Source organism: Cydia pomonella, chromosome 7 (assembly GCF_033807575.1).
Source record: "Cydia pomonella isolate Wapato2018A chromosome 7, ilCydPomo1, whole genome shotgun sequence".
Taxonomy (NCBI): Eukaryota; Metazoa; Arthropoda; class Insecta; order Lepidoptera; family Tortricidae; genus Cydia; species Cydia pomonella.
Window position 1 is genome coordinate 20,584,905 of NC_084709.1, and position 21,584 is coordinate 20,606,488.

Genomic DNA, 21,584 nt, shown 5'->3' on the forward strand with positions numbered 1-21,584 from the left:
TAGTATAAGGAGTGGGGAAGTAGGTTATCTTCATACAAGCGCACCGCGCACGGCTTGTACGTGTGCGCCATTAGTACATTACGATACAAGTGCGAAAAACGAAATTCGAAACGAGTGGCGATAAATTAAAATACGACCGAAGGGAGCGTTTTAAATCGACACGAGTTGCGAATTCCCTATTCGCACATGTATCGTACAACGTTTTACAGTACATATTATGGCCCTTTAAATGTTCGACACAGTAACGTAATATGCTAATTTTCGCACTAGTGCGGTAAAGTAGCACCATATGTACTGTAAAGTATCTTTTCTCAAACTTGCTATGAAATGATGACATGACTTACGTCAAATTAGGTCCGGAAATACTACATATCAGGTGGCATGAGTGAACATGATATGTAAAGGAATTTCATACTGCCTTACACACCTAGGACTGTAAAGCAACCTTCTTTTGTTTTTTAACGTCAAATTGTGACACAACGTCTTGGTATCCAACCATCAACTAGCTTCAGTTAGCTTGGTACGGTGATTTGTTGTGCATATTCGTTGCTAAGCAACGGCGGTGTACACCGCTGGTAGAGTGGCGAGCCGAGTAGGTCGCCACAAAACAAATTGACTACAATTTTTTGTTTCAATTGCAAGTTTGAGAAAAGCACTATACATATCTCGGCGAGAAACGGGGTTGCCGGCCGCGTATCTCTATCCATATATCTACTTGGCCTGCAACCCTACGTTTCCCGGCCTCTATAGTAATGTACTATTACGTCGCCGCACGCACACTCGAACAAAAGCCCCGATTGGCGCACTGAGAAATGGGGCGAGATTTTGTTTAAGTGTTCGTGCGGCGACGCATAGATACTATGGCGCACACGCACACATACAAGACGCGCGCGGTGCGTTATTATTTTCAAGATGACCTACATCCCCAATCTTTGTACTATGGACATAGGATCCACCTACATATGCAACATGCCCGAAACGGCTGCGCCAACTGTCCAGCCTCATAGACATTTTTTTCAAGGTTCAGTTTTGATGATGGGTACCAAGAGGAATTCAGGGAATTTCTCAAATCTTGACGGATTCAGATTCAGACCTTGAAACTTGAAATCGAAGTGCGAAATTTTACAGTGACTGTTTGGCCAGACAGAAACAAATCCTGCAGAACGCTGCGTCACTTATAACAAAAACTTACACTTTAAATAAACTTTTAAAAAAAGAAACCGACCGGCTTTCAAAAGGATACAATGTAATATATTATCCGTTTTATATATTATCCGTTTTATTTATTATCCGTTTTATATGCTCTAGCAATTGATATGCTTGAAGCTGGTTCCAAGCCAAGTTTAAAAAAGCGGCCAAGTGCGAGTCGGACTTGCCCATAAAGGGTTCCGTACCATTTATGACGTATTAAAAAAACTACTTACTAGATCTCGTTCAAACCAATTTTCGGTGGAAGTTTACATGGTAATGTATATCATATATTTGTTTTAGATTTTTCATTCTGTTATTTTAGAAGTTACAGGGGGGGGGGGGACACATTTTTTCACTTTGGAAGTGTCTCTCGCGCAAACTATTCAGTTTAGAAAAATATGATATTAGAAACCTAAATATCATTTTTGAAGACCTATCCATAGATACCCCACACGTATGGGTTTGATAAAAAAAGTTTTTTTGAGTTTCAGTTCAAAGTATGGGGAACCCGCAAAATTTATTGTTTTTTTTCTATTTTTGTGTAAAAATCTTTATGCGGTAGAATAATAGAATACATCTACTTACCAAGTTTGAACAGTATAGCTCTTATAGTTTCGGAAAAGTGGCTGTGACATAATCGGACAGACAGACGGACATGACGAATCTATAAGGGTTCCGTTTTTTGCTATTTGGCTACGGAACCCTAAAAAGCGTCAATATAAAATATAAAAGGAAAAATATATTTTTTGAAGTCAGTGTTTTTTTAAACGGTTGTTCAAGTCTATACATATGTATCTATCCAGAATTAGAAAGAGCAACTTGACGCTTGCAAGCGACTATTACAAGATTACCGTGTACCCAACCTAGCGTTTTCACTTCCACCATTTCATTTACCTAACCTCGCTCAGCGCAGTTCTAGTGGAAACAGCTCAGCGGTCAGCGAAGTGAGGTTGAGGAAGGATGTGTGCGACGAACGTGTTGCGAGACGTGAGCAGCGGCCAATGGCGTGCGCGCTCCGCTCCCGCCTCACCGTACCTCGCTCGCTTATTTGACTCCGCTACACACCCTAGCTACCTCACACATCCCACATCTCTGGTGGAAACATTCACAAAGATCCACAATCTCGCTACGAATCCTCGCACCTCTCACGCAATTTGCCTAACGGTGTTTATCTTGCACTTTATAAGAATAGAAGTGATATTACATTCCAGGCGTGGCATCGTGAGCCCGGACTGCCACTCGGAGCTGCCGCCGGCCTTCGTGGCGGCGCTGCAGGCCGCGGCCGCGCCGGCGCCGCCGCTCGCGCCGCAGCCCGGCGCCGAGCCTAACGGTAACTGCGGATATCTGGCTCCATCGATATTAATGTCAAAGTGAGATCCACGTGGGATCTAAATAGTTATTTACGGTACGAGTCAAGTGCGAAAAGTGGGAAATTCGCAACGAGTGGTGATACAATAAAACACGTCCGAAGGGATAATAAAGAATGAAAGGGATGTAATAACATTTTACAGTACATATATGATGCTACTTTCCCGCACTATTGTGGGAACCAGCACTATCCGTGCCTATGTCGAAATTATAAAAGGCCATATGTCAGTGTTGGCCGAAACGTCAATGCAATTGACCATTAACCATTACAAATTGTACGAATCAATTTGTTATCGTTAATAGTCACTGCAATGCAATGTCATATGTGCTGTAAAACGTTGTACCGTACGGATCGTGTTAGGAACGATGGAATGATCAAGAGGATAACAAGACAAAAGTACAAGACCAAGTGCTTTCTCACCTTTTTCTCTTGTGTTTTACACGAGTTTCAATTCAATTTTTTAAATGATTATTTATTTATTATGTGTATGCTCAATGCTGCCAACCGTCAAGTAAGCAATATGTCCCACCAATTAGGGCAGCGCCACAGTCATGCACAGAGCGAATGTTCTTTCCAAATTGCTGTATTACAAAACTAGTTTACACTGTAATGTTTGTGTGATGCAGGTACTGGGAGTTATAGCAACCTGTTCACAGTGACGCCGGTAGGCAACCACGCCTACCTCAATCACAGCCTCGACCTCGACCCCACGCCTCTACATGGTAATTATTATATACATATTTGATTGTACCAATCCAATCGAAGATTATTTTTCTAAAATAGCTATTACTACCACGAAATGCCTACAATCATCTTCGTCTCGAGCTCATTCATTACTTTGCGCTAATGTTAAGAAATGTAATATTATTTTTGAATTTAGTTAAGTAGATTCAGCAAATATTGTTAAAACATTCAAGTCACTCAATTTAAAGACAAACGGAAGACTTATGGGGAACATCAGTTAGAGTCATTAGTCATATCATAGACGTAATAGCGCCTTACTTAGCCGTAATTTATAATATTTCAATCTCACAGGTCGTCTTTCCAGATCTTATGAAATATAGTAAAGTCATACCTCTTTTTAAATCGGGTGATTCGAGTGATATGACTAATTTCCGTCCAATATCAATACTCCCTATACTAAGTAAAGTTTTTGAAAAGTTAATGTTAAATGATTTCTTGGGTCACTTCAACAGACAGATTACTTACAAGTAATCAGTTCGGTTTCACTAAGGGCCGTTCCACGACCGATGCTGCTTCGGTACTCATTAAACATATTTATAATATTTGGGAAACTTCTTGTGATGCAATTGGCATATTTTGTGATCTATCTAAAGCATTTGATTGTGTGGAGCATGGAACGCTCATTATGAAATTAGAACACTATGGTCTATCAGAAAATGCCCTAAACTTCATGTCTTCCTATCTTAGCAGTAGAACACAAACCGTTGTTGTAAACAAAACCCAGTCTAGCGGAACTGTAGTCCAATTAGGAGTGCCACAAGGTTCTATTTTGGGTCCATTCCTGTTTTTAGTTTATATAAATGATTTGCCATGTATAGTAGAAAACCTTTGTGAAATAGTTCTTTTTGCTGATGATACATCACTACTTTTTAAAGTTGATCGGAAATCTACCGATTACAGTGTAATTCATAGCACACTCGTTGATGTACTTAACTGGTTAATAGAATCAGGCGTTACTTTGCGGAAATCCATGCTAATTAAAACAAGAAATATTACTTTGCTAATCCGCGAGAAAATAACGTGTTAGTCAATCAGTGCTAACCCGTTATACTTACTTGCGTATTTTTACATGCAATTAATGTTCCCACCCTCCCACCGCAAAAATAAATACGCAAATAAATATAACAACCCACCACCAAAAGTACAAAACTCGACACGTGTTTCGCCTCTCTACGAGGCATCCTCAGGAGATGCTGGAGATGTTGACGGTCTGACACCCGACAACTGACTGAGCTGTCTAGAACGGTCGGCCATATTTATACCTTGACCAGTCCCCCTACTGTGCAAGTGTGAATGAGATGGAAAAATTCGTAATAACGGCGATGACGCAACATTCAACTGTTCGTTAAGAATTATCCCCCTATTGTTGTACCTAATTATTTCCAACTGTTCCAGAACACTCAAACGCAATCCTTTCTCGCAAACATGTAAAATATCAAAAGAATGATTCTCAGGTAAAGCATGGCCACTGTCTATCAAGTGCTTCGCAAAATTTGACTTTTCTGGATGGTTGTGTCTGTATGACGCAACATGCTCCTTATACCTGGTAGTGAAATTACGGCCTGTTTGCCCCACATATACTTTATTACAATTATCACAAGTAAGCTTATAAACTCCAGATTTTTTTCCCTTCTCAATCTTATCTTTCCCATTACAAAGTTTAGAGTGCAAAGTGTTGTTTGTCCTAAAAGCCACAGGAATGTCGTTAGATTTTAAAATTTTGTAAATTGCATCTGACAATTTGCCAACATAAGTTATGCTCGCTTTGTATTTCTTAATCGGCTCAGAGGATCGTGCAGCATACAACATATTGTTGACTATACTATTTCGCTTTTTTCTGATGATTCCATCCACAACTGACTTATCGTAGCCATTCGAAACTGCTAAATGATAAATATTCTTTAGTTCAGCTCGATAGTGTTCATCAGAAAGAGGCACAGTCAACATCCGATGCACATAACAATGAAAAGCAGCCAACTTATGCTGCCATGGATGCGTCGAAGAAGCCGGGATAACCGAATCAGTATGTGTAGGCTTACGGTAAATTTGGAAACGATGCCTATTATTCACTCTCGAAATTGTTAAATCCAGAAAATTCAATGAGTTGTCTTGCTCCAGTTCCTTTTTAAACTTAATTTTCGGATGCTTACTATTAAGTTCAGCAATAAAAGCATCCAGTTGGCCCAAGCTCCCCATCCAACAAATAATCAAATCATCTACGTATCTAAAATAATATAATATATTATTATTGCCTACAATGTGCTGGTTCTCAAAATGGTCCATAAAAATGTCCGCCATTAAAGGACTCAGCGGAGAACCCATAGCCAAACCATCACTTTGCAAATAATACTGTCCCCCAAATCTGAAATAATTTTGTTTCATACAAATCGCCGTTAGATCTATCAACTCATCTACCTCCCCTGGATGCAACCGTTGCTTTTCAAAAAGACCCCTAAGAATATCCAAAGTATCCCCATATGGCACATTCGTAAACAAACTGTCTACATCTAATGAAAGAAGGACAGCATTCTCTGGTATGTTAATATCTTTTATTTTCTCTATTAACTGCAAGCTATTCTTCAAACAATATTTCGGCTGGAACTGAGACTTCTGTCTAATAATACAATTCAACCTCTTAGCTAGATTATAAGTCGGCGCACCCAAATAAGAGACCACTGGACGAACCGGAATATTATCCTTATGGATTTTTGGAAGTCCGTAAAGAATAGGAGCTCGTGGATTCATAGGCACAACCATGCTCTTTTGATGCTCGGTTTCAAAAACAAACATAGAATTTTTTATTGCATGTCTGAGATCTTTCTGGAACCCTGGAGTTGGGTCCCTATGCAAGCTCGAAAAACCATCACCTTGAATAAGATCTAATACTTTCTGATTATATTGTCCCTTCCCCATGATCACAATGCAATTGCCTTTGTCCGCTTTTGAAACCACCAAATCATTGTCTTGCACTTTCTGTTGTATAGATCTCAGCACCAAAACATCAGAAACAGCACCCTCAGCCTGTGCTGGACTAGAACTCTTAATAACATTAGCTACCATGGTCTTCGTATCTACATCACCACGGCCCCGCACTATTGCAACCTCTGAATCCACTGCTAAATTCTCTAGAGTTCCCTGAGTTATTTTTGGCCGGAAATTATATTTTAATCCTTTTCCTAAAAGCCCAATTTCATTCTCAGCAAAGTCTACATTAGTTAAATTCTTTACGCGAGGATGGAAATCATGGTGTGTTGTTGGTTCCATTTCCCTCCTCCTTAAAAATGAACTAGAACTTGACTCTGTTAACCTATGCAATTTATTAAGCTGGGTGGTATACATCTCGTGTGCAAGTTCAGAAGCAAAGTACCTCGCCTTTTGATCCAATATATCGAACTCGAGATTATGCAACTTAAATGAAAGTTCTGAATATAACACCTTAAGATGTAATTTCAAATTATCTCTTACTGAAAACCAGTGGCGAGATTCTTCGTTCAACCAAATTCTCTGAGCCCCATTAACAGCCAACCTAGCAGCCCTAGAATTACCACTACAGCGAACATGGATGTAATTAGGAACAACCTTCAAACGCTTGCACTGTTGGTTAAACCAAACATTCTGGACAGCTGCACGATGTTGTTTAGTTAGTTTAACGTAAAGTCGTGCCTGTTCGGCTACGCAAGCCGTTTTCAAATAATTAATAGAATCAGGCGTTACTTTGCGGAAATCCATGCTAATTAAAACAAGAAATATTACTTTGCTAATCCGCGAGAAAATAACGTGTTAGTCAATCAGTGCTAACCCGTTATACTTACTTGCGTATTTTTACATGCAATTAATGTTCCCACCCTCCCACCGCAAAAATAAATACGCAAATAAATATAACAACCCACCACCAAAAGTACAAAACTCGACACGTGTTTCGCCTCTCTACGAGGCATCCTCAGGAGATGCTGGAGATGTTGACGGTCTGACACCCGACAACTGACTGAGCTGTCTAGAACGGTCGGCCATATTTATACCTTGACCAGTCCCCCTACTGTGCAAGTGTGAATGAGATGGAAAAATTCGTAATAACGGCGATGACGCAACATTCAACTGTTCGTTAAGAATTATCCCCCTATTGTTGTACCTAATTATTTCCAACTGTTCCAGAACACTCAAACGCAATCCTTTCTCGCAAACATGTAAAATATCAAAAGAATGATTCTCAGGTAAAGCATGGCCACTGTCTATCAAGTGCTTCGCAAAATTTGACTTTTCTGGATGGTTGTGTCTGTATGACGCAACATGCTCCTTATACCTGGTAGTGAAATTACGGCCTGTTTGCCCCACATATACTTTATTACAATTATCACAAGTAAGCTTATAAACTCCAGATTTTTTTCCCTTCTCAATCTTATCTTTCCCATTACAAAGTTTAGAGTGCAAAGTGTTGTTTGTCCTAAAAGCCACAGGAATGTCGTTAGATTTTAAAATTTTGTAAATTGCATCTGACAATTTGCCAACATAAGTTATGCTCGCTTTGTATTTCTTAATCGGCTCAGAGGATCGTGCAGCATACAACATATTGTTGACTATACTATTTCGCTTTTTTCTGATGATTCCATCCACAACTGACTTATCGTAGCCATTCGAAACTGCTAAATGATAAATATTCTTTAGTTCAGCTCGATAGTGTTCATCAGAAAGAGGCACAGTCAACATCCGATGCACATAACAATGAAAAGCAGCCAACTTATGCTGCCATGGATGCGTCGAAGAAGCCGGGATAACCGAATCAGTATGTGTAGGCTTACGGTAAATTTGGAAACGATGCCTATTATTCACTCTCGAAATTGTTAAATCCAGAAAATTCAATGAGTTGTCTTGCTCCAGTTCCTTTTTAAACTTAATTTTCGGATGCTTACTATTAAGTTCAGCAATAAAAGCATCCAGTTGGCCCAAGCTCCCCATCCAACAAATAATCAAATCATCTACGTATCTAAAATAATATAATATATTATTATTGCCTACAATGTGCTGGTTCTCAAAATGGTCCATAAAAATGTCCGCCATTAAAGGACTCAGCGGAGAACCCATAGCCAAACCATCACTTTGCAAATAATACTGTCCCCCAAATCTGAAATAATTTTGTTTCATACAAATCGCCGTTAGATCTATCAACTCATCTACCTCCCCTGGATGCAACCGTTGCTTTTCAAAAAGACCCCTAAGAATATCCAAAGTATCCCCATATGGCACATTCGTAAACAAACTGTCTACATCTAATGAAAGAAGGACAGCATTCTCTGGTATGTTAATATCTTTTATTTTCTCTATTAACTGCAAGCTATTCTTCAAACAATATTTCGGCTGGAACTGAGACTTCTGTCTAATAATACAATTCAACCTCTTAGCTAGATTATAAGTCGGCGCACCCAAATAAGAGACCACTGGACGAACCGGAATATTATCCTTATGGATTTTTGGAAGTCCGTAAAGAATAGGAGCTCGTGGATTCATAGGCACAACCATGCTCTTTTGATGCTCGGTTTCAAAAACAAACATAGAATTTTTTATTGCATGTCTGAGATCTTTCTGGAACCCTGGAGTTGGGTCCCTATGCAAGCTCGAAAAACCATCACCTTGAATAAGATCTAATACTTTCTGATTATATTGTCCCTTCCCCATGATCACAATGCAATTGCCTTTGTCCGCTTTTGAAACCACCAAATCATTGTCTTGCACTTTCTGTTGTATAGATCTCAGCACCAAAACATCAGAAACAGCACCCTCAGCCTGTGCTGGACTAGAACTCTTAATAACATTAGCTACCATGGTCTTCGTATCTACATCACCACGGCCCCGCACTATTGCAACCTCTGAATCCACTGCTAAATTCTCTAGAGTTCCCTGAGTTATTTTTGGCCGGAAATTATATTTTAATCCTTTTCCTAAAAGCCCAATTTCATTCTCAGCAAAGTCTACATTAGTTAAATTCTTTACGCGAGGATGGAAATCATGGTGTGTTGTTGGTTCCATTTCCCTCCTCCTTAAAAATGAACTAGAACTTGACTCTGTTAACCTATGCAATTTATTAAGCTGGGTGGTATACATCTCGTGTGCAAGTTCAGAAGCAAAGTACCTCGCCTTTTGATCCAATATATCGAACTCGAGATTATGCAACTTAAATGAAAGTTCTGAATATAACACCTTAAGATGTAATTTCAAATTATCTCTTACTGAAAACCAGTGGCGAGATTCTTCGTTCAACCAAATTCTCTGAGCCCCATTAACAGCCAACCTAGCAGCCCTAGAATTACCACTACAGCGAACATGGATGTAATTAGGAACAACCTTCAAACGCTTGCACTGTTGGTTAAACCAAACATTCTGGACAGCTGCACGATGTTGTTTAGTTAGTTTAACGTAAAGTCGTGCCTGTTCGGCTACGCAAGCCGTTTTCAAATAATTAATAGAATCAGGCGTTACTTTGCGGAAATCCATGCTAATTAAAACAAGAAATATTACTTTGCTAATCCGCGAGAAAATAACGTGTTAGTCAATCAGTGCTAACCCGTTATACTTACTTGCGTATTTTTACATGCAATTAATGTTCCCACCCTCCCACCGCAAAAATAAATACGCAAATAAATATAACAACCCACCACCAAAAGTACAAAACTCGACACGTTCACGCAAAGTAACGCCTGATTCTATTAATTATTTGAAAACGGCTTGCGTAGCCGAACAGGCACGACTTTACGTTAAACTAACTAAACAACATCGTGCAGCTGTCCAGAATGTTTGGTTTAACCAACAGTGCAAGCGTTTGAAGGTTGTTCCTAATTACATCCATGTTCGCTGTAGTGGTAATTCTAGGGCTGCTAGGTTGGCTGTTAATGGGGCTCAGAGAATTTGGTTGAACGAAGAATCTCGCCACTGGTTTTCAGTAAGAGATAATTTGAAATTACATCTTAAGGTGTTATATTCAGAACTTTCATTTAAGTTGCATAATCTCGAGTTCGATATATTGGATCAAAAGGCGAGGTACTTTGCTTCTGAACTTGCACACGAGATGTATACCACCCAGCTTAATAAATTGCATAGGTTAACAGAGTCAAGTTCTAGTTCATTTTTAAGGAGGAGGGAAATGGAACCAACAACACACCATGATTTCCATCCTCGCGTAAAGAATTTAACTAATGTAGACTTTGCTGAGAATGAAATTGGGCTTTTAGGAAAAGGATTAAAATATAATTTCCGGCCAAAAATAACTCAGGGAACTCTAGAGAATTTAGCAGTGGATTCAGAGGTTGCAATAGTGCGGGGCCGTGGTGATGTAGATACGAAGACCATGGTAGCTAATGTTATTAAGAGTTCTAGTCCAGCACAGGCTGAGGGTGCTGTTTCTGATGTTTTGGTGCTGAGATCTATACAACAGAAAGTGCAAGACAATGATTTGGTGGTTTCAAAAGCGGACAAAGGCAATTGCATTGTGATCATGGGGAAGGGACAATATAATCAGAAAGTATTAGATCTTATTCAAGGTGATGGTTTTTCGAGCTTGCATAGGGACCCAACTCCAGGGTTCCAGAAAGATCTCAGACATGCAATAAAAAATTCTATGTTTGTTTTTGAAACCGAGCATCAAAAGAGCATGGTTGTGCCTATGAATCCACGAGCTCCTATTCTTTACGGACTTCCAAAAATCCATAAGGATAATATTCCGGTTCGTCCAGTGGTCTCTTATTTGGGTGCGCCGACTTATAATCTAGCTAAGAGGTTGAATTGTATTATTAGACAGAAGTCTCAGTTCCAGCCGAAATATTGTTTGAAGAATAGCTTGCAGTTAATAGAGAAAATAAAAGATATTAACATACCAGAGAATGCTGTCCTTCTTTCATTAGATGTAGACAGTTTGTTTACGAATGTGCCATATGGGGATACTTTGGATATTCTTAGGGGTCTTTTTGAAAAGCAACGGTTGCATCCAGGGGAGGTAGATGAGTTGATAGATCTAACGGCGATTTGTATGAAACAAAATTATTTCAGATTTGGGGGACAGTATTATTTGCAAAGTGATGGTTTGGCTATGGGTTCTCCGCTGAGTCCTTTAATGGCGGACATTTTTATGGACCATTTTGAGAACCAGCACATTGTAGGCAATAATAATATATTATATTATTTTAGATACGTAGATGATTTGATTATTTGTTGGATGGGGAGCTTGGGCCAACTGGATGCTTTTATTGCTGAACTTAATAGTAAGCATCCGAAAATTAAGTTTAAAAAGGAACTGGAGCAAGACAACTCATTGAATTTTCTGGATTTAACAATTTCGAGAGTGAATAATAGGCATCGTTTCCAAATTTACCGTAAGCCTACACATACTGATTCGGTTATCCCGGCTTCTTCGACGCATCCATGGCAGCATAAGTTGGCTGCTTTTCATTGTTATGTGCATCGGATGTTGACTGTGCCTCTTTCTGATGAACACTATCGAGCTGAACTAAAGAATATTTATCATTTAGCAGTTTCGAATGGCTACGATAAGTCAGTTGTGGATGGAATCATCAGAAAAAAGCGAAATAGTATAGTCAACAATATGTTGTATGCTGCACGATCCTCTGAGCCGATTAAGAAATACAAAGCGAGCATAACTTATGTTGGCAAATTGTCAGATGCAATTTACAAAATTTTAAAATCTAACGACATTCCTGTGGCTTTTAGGACAAACAACACTTTGCACTCTAAACTTTGTAATGGGAAAGATAAGATTGAGAAGGGAAAAAAATCTGGAGTTTATAAGCTTACTTGTGATAATTGTAATAAAGTATATGTGGGGCAAACAGGCCGTAATTTCACTACCAGGTATAAGGAGCATGTTGCGTCATACAGACACAACCATCCAGAAAAGTCAAATTTTGCGAAGCACTTGATAGACAGTGGCCATGCTTTACCTGAGAATCATTCTTTTGATATTTTACATGTTTGCGAGAAAGGATTGCGTTTGAGTGTTCTGGAACAGTTGGAAATAATTAGGTACAACAATAGGGGGATAATTCTTAACGAACAGTTGAATGTTGCGTCATCGCCGTTATTACGAATTTTTCCATCTCATTCACACTTGCACAGTAGGGGGACTGGTCAAGGTATAAATATGGCCGACCGTTCTAGACAGCTCAGTCAGTTGTCGGGTGTCAGACCGTCAACATCTCCAGCATCTCCTGAGGATGCCTCGTAGAGAGGCGAAACACGTGTCGAGTTTTGTACTTTTGGTGGTGGGTTGTTATATTTATTTGCGTATTTATTTTTGCGGTGGGAGGGTGGGAACATTAATTGCATGTAAAAATACGCAAGTAAGTATAACGGGTTAGCACTGATTGACTAACACGTTATTTTCTCGCGGATTAGCAAAGTAATATTTCTTGTTTTAATTAGCATGGATTTCCGCAAAGTAACGCCTGATTCTATTAATTATTTGAAAACGGCTTGCGTAGCCGAACAGGCACGACTTTACGTTAAACTAACTAAACAACATCGTGCAGCTGTCCAGAATGTTTGGTTTAACCAACAGTGCAAGCGTTTGAAGGTTGTTCCTAATTACATCCATGTTCGCTGTAGTGGTAATTCTAGGGCTGCTAGGTTGGCTGTTAATGGGGCTCAGAGAATTTGGTTGAACGAAGAATCTCGCCACTGGTTTTCAGTAAGAGATAATTTGAAATTACATCTTAAGGTGTTATATTCAGAACTTTCATTTAAGTTGCATAATCTCGAGTTCGATATATTGGATCAAAAGGCGAGGTACTTTGCTTCTGAACTTGCACACGAGATGTATACCACCCAGCTTAATAAATTGCATAGGTTAACAGAGTCAAGTTCTAGTTCATTTTTAAGGAGGAGGGAAATGGAACCAACAACACACCATGATTTCCATCCTCGCGTAAAGAATTTAACTAATGTAGACTTTGCTGAGAATGAAATTGGGCTTTTAGGAAAAGGATTAAAATATAATTTCCGGCCAAAAATAACTCAGGGAACTCTAGAGAATTTAGCAGTGGATTCAGAGGTTGCAATAGTGCGGGGCCGTGGTGATGTAGATACGAAGACCATGGTAGCTAATGTTATTAAGAGTTCTAGTCCAGCACAGGCTGAGGGTGCTGTTTCTGATGTTTTGGTGCTGAGATCTATACAACAGAAAGTGCAAGACAATGATTTGGTGGTTTCAAAAGCGGACAAAGGCAATTGCATTGTGATCATGGGGAAGGGACAATATAATCAGAAAGTATTAGATCTTATTCAAGGTGATGGTTTTTCGAGCTTGCATAGGGACCCAACTCCAGGGTTCCAGAAAGATCTCAGACATGCAATAAAAAATTCTATGTTTGTTTTTGAAACCGAGCATCAAAAGAGCATGGTTGTGCCTATGAATCCACGAGCTCCTATTCTTTACGGACTTCCAAAAATCCATAAGGATAATATTCCGGTTCGTCCAGTGGTCTCTTATTTGGGTGCGCCGACTTATAATCTAGCTAAGAGGTTGAATTGTATTATTAGACAGAAGTCTCAGTTCCAGCCGAAATATTGTTTGAAGAATAGCTTGCAGTTAATAGAGAAAATAAAAGATATTAACATACCAGAGAATGCTGTCCTTCTTTCATTAGATGTAGACAGTTTGTTTACGAATGTGCCATATGGGGATACTTTGGATATTCTTAGGGGTCTTTTTGAAAAGCAACGGTTGCATCCAGGGGAGGTAGATGAGTTGATAGATCTAACGGCGATTTGTATGAAACAAAATTATTTCAGATTTGGGGGACAGTATTATTTGCAAAGTGATGGTTTGGCTATGGGTTCTCCGCTGAGTCCTTTAATGGCGGACATTTTTATGGACCATTTTGAGAACCAGCACATTGTAGGCAATAATAATATATTATATTATTTTAGATACGTAGATGATTTGATTATTTGTTGGATGGGGAGCTTGGGCCAACTGGATGCTTTTATTGCTGAACTTAATAGTAAGCATCCGAAAATTAAGTTTAAAAAGGAACTGGAGCAAGACAACTCATTGAATTTTCTGGATTTAACAATTTCGAGAGTGAATAATAGGCATCGTTTCCAAATTTACCGTAAGCCTACACATACTGATTCGGTTATCCCGGCTTCTTCGACGCATCCATGGCAGCATAAGTTGGCTGCTTTTCATTGTTATGTGCATCGGATGTTGACTGTGCCTCTTTCTGATGAACACTATCGAGCTGAACTAAAGAATATTTATCATTTAGCAGTTTCGAATGGCTACGATAAGTCAGTTGTGGATGGAATCATCAGAAAAAAGCGAAATAGTATAGTCAACAATATGTTGTATGCTGCACGATCCTCTGAGCCGATTAAGAAATACAAAGCGAGCATAACTTATGTTGGCAAATTGTCAGATGCAATTTACAAAATTTTAAAATCTAACGACATTCCTGTGGCTTTTAGGACAAACAACACTTTGCACTCTAAACTTTGTAATGGGAAAGATAAGATTGAGAAGGGAAAAAAATCTGGAGTTTATAAGCTTACTTGTGATAATTGTAATAAAGTATATGTGGGGCAAACAGGCCGTAATTTCACTACCAGGTATAAGGAGCATGTTGCGTCATACAGACACAACCATCCAGAAAAGTCAAATTTTGCGAAGCACTTGATAGACAGTGGCCATGCTTTACCTGAGAATCATTCTTTTGATATTTTACATGTTTGCGAGAAAGGATTGCGTTTGAGTGTTCTGGAACAGTTGGAAATAATTAGGTACAACAATAGGGGGATAATTCTTAACGAACAGTTGAATGTTGCGTCATCGCCGTTATTACGAATTTTTCCATCTCATTCACACTTGCACAGTAGGGGGACTGGTCAAGGTATAAATATGGCCGACCGTTCTAGACAGCTCAGTCAGTTGTCGGGTGTCAGACCGTCAACATCTCCAGCATCTCCTGAGGATGCCTCGTAGAGAGGCGAAACACGTGTCGAGTTTTGTACTTTTGGTGGTGGGTTGTTATATTTATTTGCGTATTTATTTTTGCGGTGGGAGGGTGGGAACATTAATTGCATGTAAAAATACGCAAGTAAGTATAACGGGTTAGCACTGATTGACTAACACGTTATTTTCTCGCGGATTAGCAAAGTAATATTTCTTGTTTTAATTAGCATGGATTTCCGCAAAGTAACGCCTGATTCTATTAATTATTTGAAAACGGCTTGCGTAGCCGAACAGGCACGACTTTACGTTAAACTAACTAAACAACATCGTGCAGCTGTCCAGAATGTTTGGTTTAACCAACAGTGCAAGCGTTTGAAGGTTGTTCCTAATTACATCCATGTTCGCTGTAGTGGTAATTCTAGGGCTGCTAGGTTGGCTGTTAATGGGGCTCAGAGAATTTGGTTGAACGAAGAATCTCGCCACTGGTTTTCAGTAAGAGATAATTTGAAATTACATCTTAAGGTGTTATATTCAGAACTTTCATTTAAGTTGCATAATCTCGAGTTCGATATATTGGATCAAAAGGCGAGGTACTTTGCTTCTGAACTTGCACACGAGATGTATACCACCCAGCTTAATAAATTGCATAGGTTAACAGAGTCAAGTTCTAGTTCATTTTTAAGGAGGAGGGAAATGGAACCAACAACACACCATGATTTCCATCCTCGCGTAAAGAATTTAACTAATGTAGACTTTGCTGAGAATGAAATTGGGCTTTTAGGAAAAGGATTAAAATATAATTTCCGGCCAAAAATAACTCAGGGAACTCTAGAGAATTTAGCAGTGGATTCAGAGGTTGCAATAGTGCGGGGCCGTGGTGATGTAGATACGAAGACCATGGTAGCTAATGTTATTAAGAGTTCTAGTCCAGCACAGGCTGAGGGTGCTGTTTCTGATGTTTTGGTGCTGAGATCTATACAACAGAAAGTGCAAGACAATGATTTGGTGGTTTCAAAAGCGGACAAAGGCAATTGCATTGTGATCATGGGGAAGGGACAATATAATCAGAAAGTATTAGATCTTATTCAAGGTGATGGTTTTTCGAGCTTGCATAGGGACCCAACTCCAGGGTTCCAGAAAGATCTCAGACATGCAATAAAAAATTCTATGTTTGTTTTTGAAACCGAGCATCAAAAGAGCATGGTTGTGCCTATGAATCCACGAGCTCCTATTCTTTACGGACTTCCAAAAATCCATAAGGATAATATTCCGGTTCGTCCAGTGGTCTCTTATTTGGGTGCGCCGACTTATAATCTAGCTAAGAGGTTGAATTGTATTATTAGACAGAAGTCTCAGTTCCAGCCGAAATATTGTTTGAAGAATAGCTTGCAGTTAATAGAGAAAATAAAAGATATTAACATACCAGAGAATGCTGTCCTTCTTTCATTAGATGTAGACAGTTTGTTTACGAATGTGCCATATGGGGATACTTTGGATATTCTTAGGGGTCTTTTTGAAAAGCAACGGTTGCATCCAGGGGAGGTAGATGAGTTGATAGATCTAACGGCGATTTGTATGAAACAAAATTATTTCAGATTTGGGGGACAGTATTATTTGCAAAGTGATGGTTTGGCTATGGGTTCTCCGCTGAGTCCTTTAATGGCGGACATTTTTATGGACCATTTTGAGAACCAGCACATTGTAGGCAATAATAATATATTATATTATTTTAGATACGTAGATGATTTGATTATTTGTTGGATGGGGAGCTTGGGCCAACTGGATGCTTTTATTGCTGAACTTAATAGTAAGCATCCGAAAATTAAGTTTAAAAAGGAACTGGAGCAAGACAACTCATTGAATTTTCTGGATTTAACAATTTCGAGAGTGAATAATAGGCATCGTTTCCAAATTTACCGTAAGCCTACACATACTGATTCGGTTATCCCGGCTTCTTCGACGCATCCATGGCAGCATAAGTTGGCTGCTTTTCATTGTTATGTGCATCGGATGTTGACTGTGCCTCTTTCTGATGAACACTATCGAGCTGAACTAAAGAATATTTATCATTTAGCAGTTTCGAATGGCTACGATAAGTCAGTTGTGGATGGAATCATCAGAAAAAAGCGAAATAGTATAGTCAACAATATGTTGTATGCTGCACGATCCTCTGAGCCGATTAAGAAATACAAAGCGAGCATAACTTATGTTGGCAAATTGTCAGATGCAATTTACAAAAATTTTAAAATCTAACGACATTCCTGTGGCTTTTAGGACAAACAACACTTTGCACTCTAAACTTTGTAATGGGAAAGATAAGATTGAGAAGGGAAAAAAATCTGGAGTTTATAAGCTTACTTGTGATAATTGTAATAAAGTATATGTGGGGCAAACAGGCCGTAATTTCACTACCAGGTATAAGGAGCATGTTGCGTCATACAGACACAACCATCCAGAAAAGTCAAATTTTGCGAAGCACTTGATAGACAGTGGCCATGCTTTACCTGAGAATCATTCTTTTGATATTTTACATGTTTGCGAGAAAGGATTGCGTTTGAGTGTTCTGGAACAGTTGGAAATAATTAGGTACAACAATAGGGGGATAATTCTTAACGAACAGTTGAATGTTGCGTCATCGCCGTTATTACGAATTTTTCCATCTCATTCACACTTGCACAGTAGGGGGACTGGTCAAGGTATAAATATGGCCGACCGTTCTAGACAGCTCAGTCAGTTGTCGGGTGTCAGACCGTCAACATCTCCAGCATCTCCTGAGGATGCCTCGTAGAGAGGCGAAACACGTGTCGAGTTTTGTACTTTTGGTGGTGGGTTGTTATATTTATTTGCGTATTTATTTTTGCGGTGGGAGGGTGGGAACATTAATTGCATGTAAAAATACGCAAGTAAGTATAACGGGTTAGCACTGATTGACTAACACGTTATTTTCTCGCGGATTAGCAAAGTAATATTTCTTGTTTTAATTTTTTTAAGTACTTAACTGGTTTACTATTAACAATTTGCTTCTTAATGCTAAGAAAACCAAATGTATTAGATTTTCTTTGCCGAATGTTAAAACCAGCCGAGACTAAGATACTTTTGAATAATGAATTCTTGGTTTGACATTGGACAAAAATCTACAATGGAGTCCTCATATAAGAACGCTAGCAAACAAATTAAGTTCGGCCGCTTACGCCGTTAGGAAAATCAGGCAATTGACCAATGTTGAGACAGCTCGCCTTGTCTATTATATTCATATTCATATTCCTTTATTGATAAAATTACAAATTTTACATGTCAAAAGGTAATACAATATATAATTAGGTCGATGTCAATTTAAGTACAATTAAGATAATAAATAATAATAATCAAATTCAATTACAGTAAAATAAAACAGTATAAAAATAATCAAAACAATTCAAATATCCAATAAACTAAATTAAATCATTATTATAATATTCTGACATGTCATAATTATCAAATTAAATAATATAAAATATAACAATATAAAATAGTAATAATCAACACAATCCATACATCCAATTAAAATTAAAATTAAATTAAAATTCAAATCATTATTATAATATTCTGACATGTCATAAAAGGCATTTGTAGTCAGCCATTTTTTTAATCGAGTGTAGAATATCAGATCATTTTCAATATTCTTTATGTTGTCGGGTAGTTTATTATAGATACCTGGCCCCGCAACATATACCGTTTTGTTGGATTTCGCAAGTCGACAACATGTCGAGTCCAACATATAGTTATTTTCATAGTGGTTCTGGTTTGGGGAAAACAGCTGACATACAAACTATATTTGTCTTACAAAAGAGAGCCATTCGTTCTATATATGACTTAAGAGCACGTGAATCATTAAGAGAACTTTTCAAAGAAATTAATATTTTAACTGTAGCATCCCAATACATCTATTATTGTATTATTTATGTTGTTAAGAACCTAGAATCCTTCACTAAGAATCAGATGTCCATAACTATAACACTGGAAATAAAAATAAACTTTCTATCAGAAAGTTTCGTGTCCGCAAAGTACAAAAATCATTCGTTGGGCAATGCATTCATTTTTATAACAAGTTACCTGACGATGCTTTAAGATTACCCTTGCCAGCTCTTAATAATCCCTAATTGACATTGATACGTTAATATATATATTTTCTTTGATAGCAAATTAAACTGGTTTATATCAGAAGATGGTTCATAAAGATCTAGTTTTATTTTATTAATCTTACATAAAAAAAACTTCAGACTAAATCTCTCACGTAATAGTACATTATTGCCTGGAAACGGCAATTCGTGGATAAGACTCGATTTTGACATTTGAGCAATGAGACGAATCCACGAATTGCTATTATTTCAACAGTACAATAATGATTTAGAATGTTTTATTTGAGTGTGCAACATTTTTTAGCATTAATTGAAATAGATGTCGTATATTAAGAAAAGGTGACGAAGCCCTCTAGTAGTAGAGTTGGTTAACATATTCACTGCCGGGAACCCACCTGGTGGGCGCTCGTGAACTTTGTTCAGATGCCGGACAACCCGCTGGGCGGGTTGTTTTGTACGCAGCTATAGACCACTGGTTTCTGGGGTAGTGCGCCGTTTTTTGTCTGGCAGTGAATGTGTTAAAGAGGCCTATAGTTCGTGTCATCCACGATGAAGCGCAGATTTGTTAAATTTAACCTTTAATGTCATGATAATACGAGTCAAGGCACGCGTTGTCGTGAATGACAAGTCTTTTTAAGATGGCATGTAGTCTTTCTAGATTCCGCCGTGATGGGGTGGCCTGGGGGTTCATGGCGTTAGCCACGGTAGTTAAAGACGAGGTACGAATCCTGCCTTTACCACTGGAGGGCTACGTCACTTTTTCTTTAGGATATGAAATCTATTTTAGTTTATAATTGATATATATATATATATATATATATATATATATATATAGTACCGTGACTATTTTAAAATGTTTGATTAAATAATTTGATTAGTTCCCAAAGTTGTATTTCGGATTTCCGAGCACATTGAACAAAATGATCGTTAACATTTAGAGGTGTGCATCGGTGGTGCGACGGTCAACAATAGCGCTGTCTCGAGCGCGGGCACGGTGAGCGCGCTGAGCGCGGCGCGGCTGCGGCTGCTGCACGACACCACCATGATCGACGCGGCGCTGGACCTCGACGAGCCCGAGCCGCCGCCGCATCTGCAGACCAACGTAAATATAACCTGTATACTATAGTATAGTACCGACAGCGGGCACGGTGAGCGGCTGCGGCTGCTTGATGTGATTAAAACGATGAGACCGTTGTTTTGAAAGGTCAAATTCGGATCTCTTTCGAAATGATTATATTTCCATTTTTATTGCAATTGAAAACTTAAAATTGTTTTTCTGTTTGTTGCAGACGCCGCCGCGAATCGCCACGGCTCAGCTCTGACCCAAGCATATAGTAATAATACGCTATTTGTACAAATACCTTATTATTCTTGTAAGATTTTTGAGACTCGCTTTATGAGGAATAAATATAATTATCTAATTTGTTGTTGTTTTGTTTTACACTTCACTTTATACACAAACTAGCTGGCACGTGTTTACAAAAAGTATGAGTACCTACATTGCAAGTTACAGAAAGTTTCTGAAAAGTTGGAGAAGTTTTTAGAATTTTCACAGGCAAAAAAATAAACTTTTATTTGGAAATAGACAATTTCGATTCCCATACAAAAATATGAGAAATTTCCGAAATTTATCTATGCGCAAATTTCGAAATTTTGTAAATTATCCGACTGCACCTCAGCATCCACTTCCCGCTTAACCGAATCAGTATTTAACTTAAGTATAGATTCCGATATTTAACAGACTCCAAAAAGGGGGAGCTTCTAAATTTGTAGGTATACTTTAGTTCCTCGAGTTCTTGAAGACGGGTCTACCGATCATCAGGGTAGGGCCATCCAAGTTCGTAATACTTCGCACTAAAGGGCTTAGCCACCCAGTAATGGATTTTTATTCTTAATTTATTATTCTTACTTATAGACTTTAATTTTAATTTTGACATTACTAGTGGTGTACCATTGTGTTTATTTTCGAAGTTCCTCTATTCTAACATTTCTAACGATTCACATAACGGGTCAAAAACGTTCGAGAAAACAGGCGTCCATTCTGAGGACATTAAACAAGTTCACGATTTGGATATACGAATGTTAAGATCAAGAAGGTTTAAGTTTGACATTAAAGGCCTTCGCTTACTTTTCCTGCCAGGGGACTTACGTACATATGCTTGAACGTGAACGGCCCTTAACATTAACAGGTTTGATGATGGCCACCTAA

The 21,584-nt window shown here is 38.6% G+C and overlaps 1 protein-coding gene across 1 annotated transcript in view; it reads left to right on the forward strand.

Moving 5' to 3' along the window:
- LOC133520110 (palmitoyltransferase ZDHHC18-like) overlaps window positions 1–20,796 on the forward strand; it is a 32,496-nt gene extending 11,700 nt beyond the window's left edge. Inside the window, exons 9-12 of the mRNA XM_061854431.1 lie at window positions 2,403–2,521; window positions 3,187–3,282; window positions 20,314–20,477; window positions 20,665–20,796. Of these exons, the coding sequence (XP_061710415.1) occupies window positions 2,403–2,521; window positions 3,187–3,282; window positions 20,314–20,477; window positions 20,665–20,697 (412 nt within the window). The 3' untranslated portion in view covers window positions 20,698–20,796. The remainder of the gene's footprint in view (window positions 1–2,402; window positions 2,522–3,186; window positions 3,283–20,313; window positions 20,478–20,664) is intronic.
- Window positions 20,797–21,584: the final 788 nt, after the last annotated feature.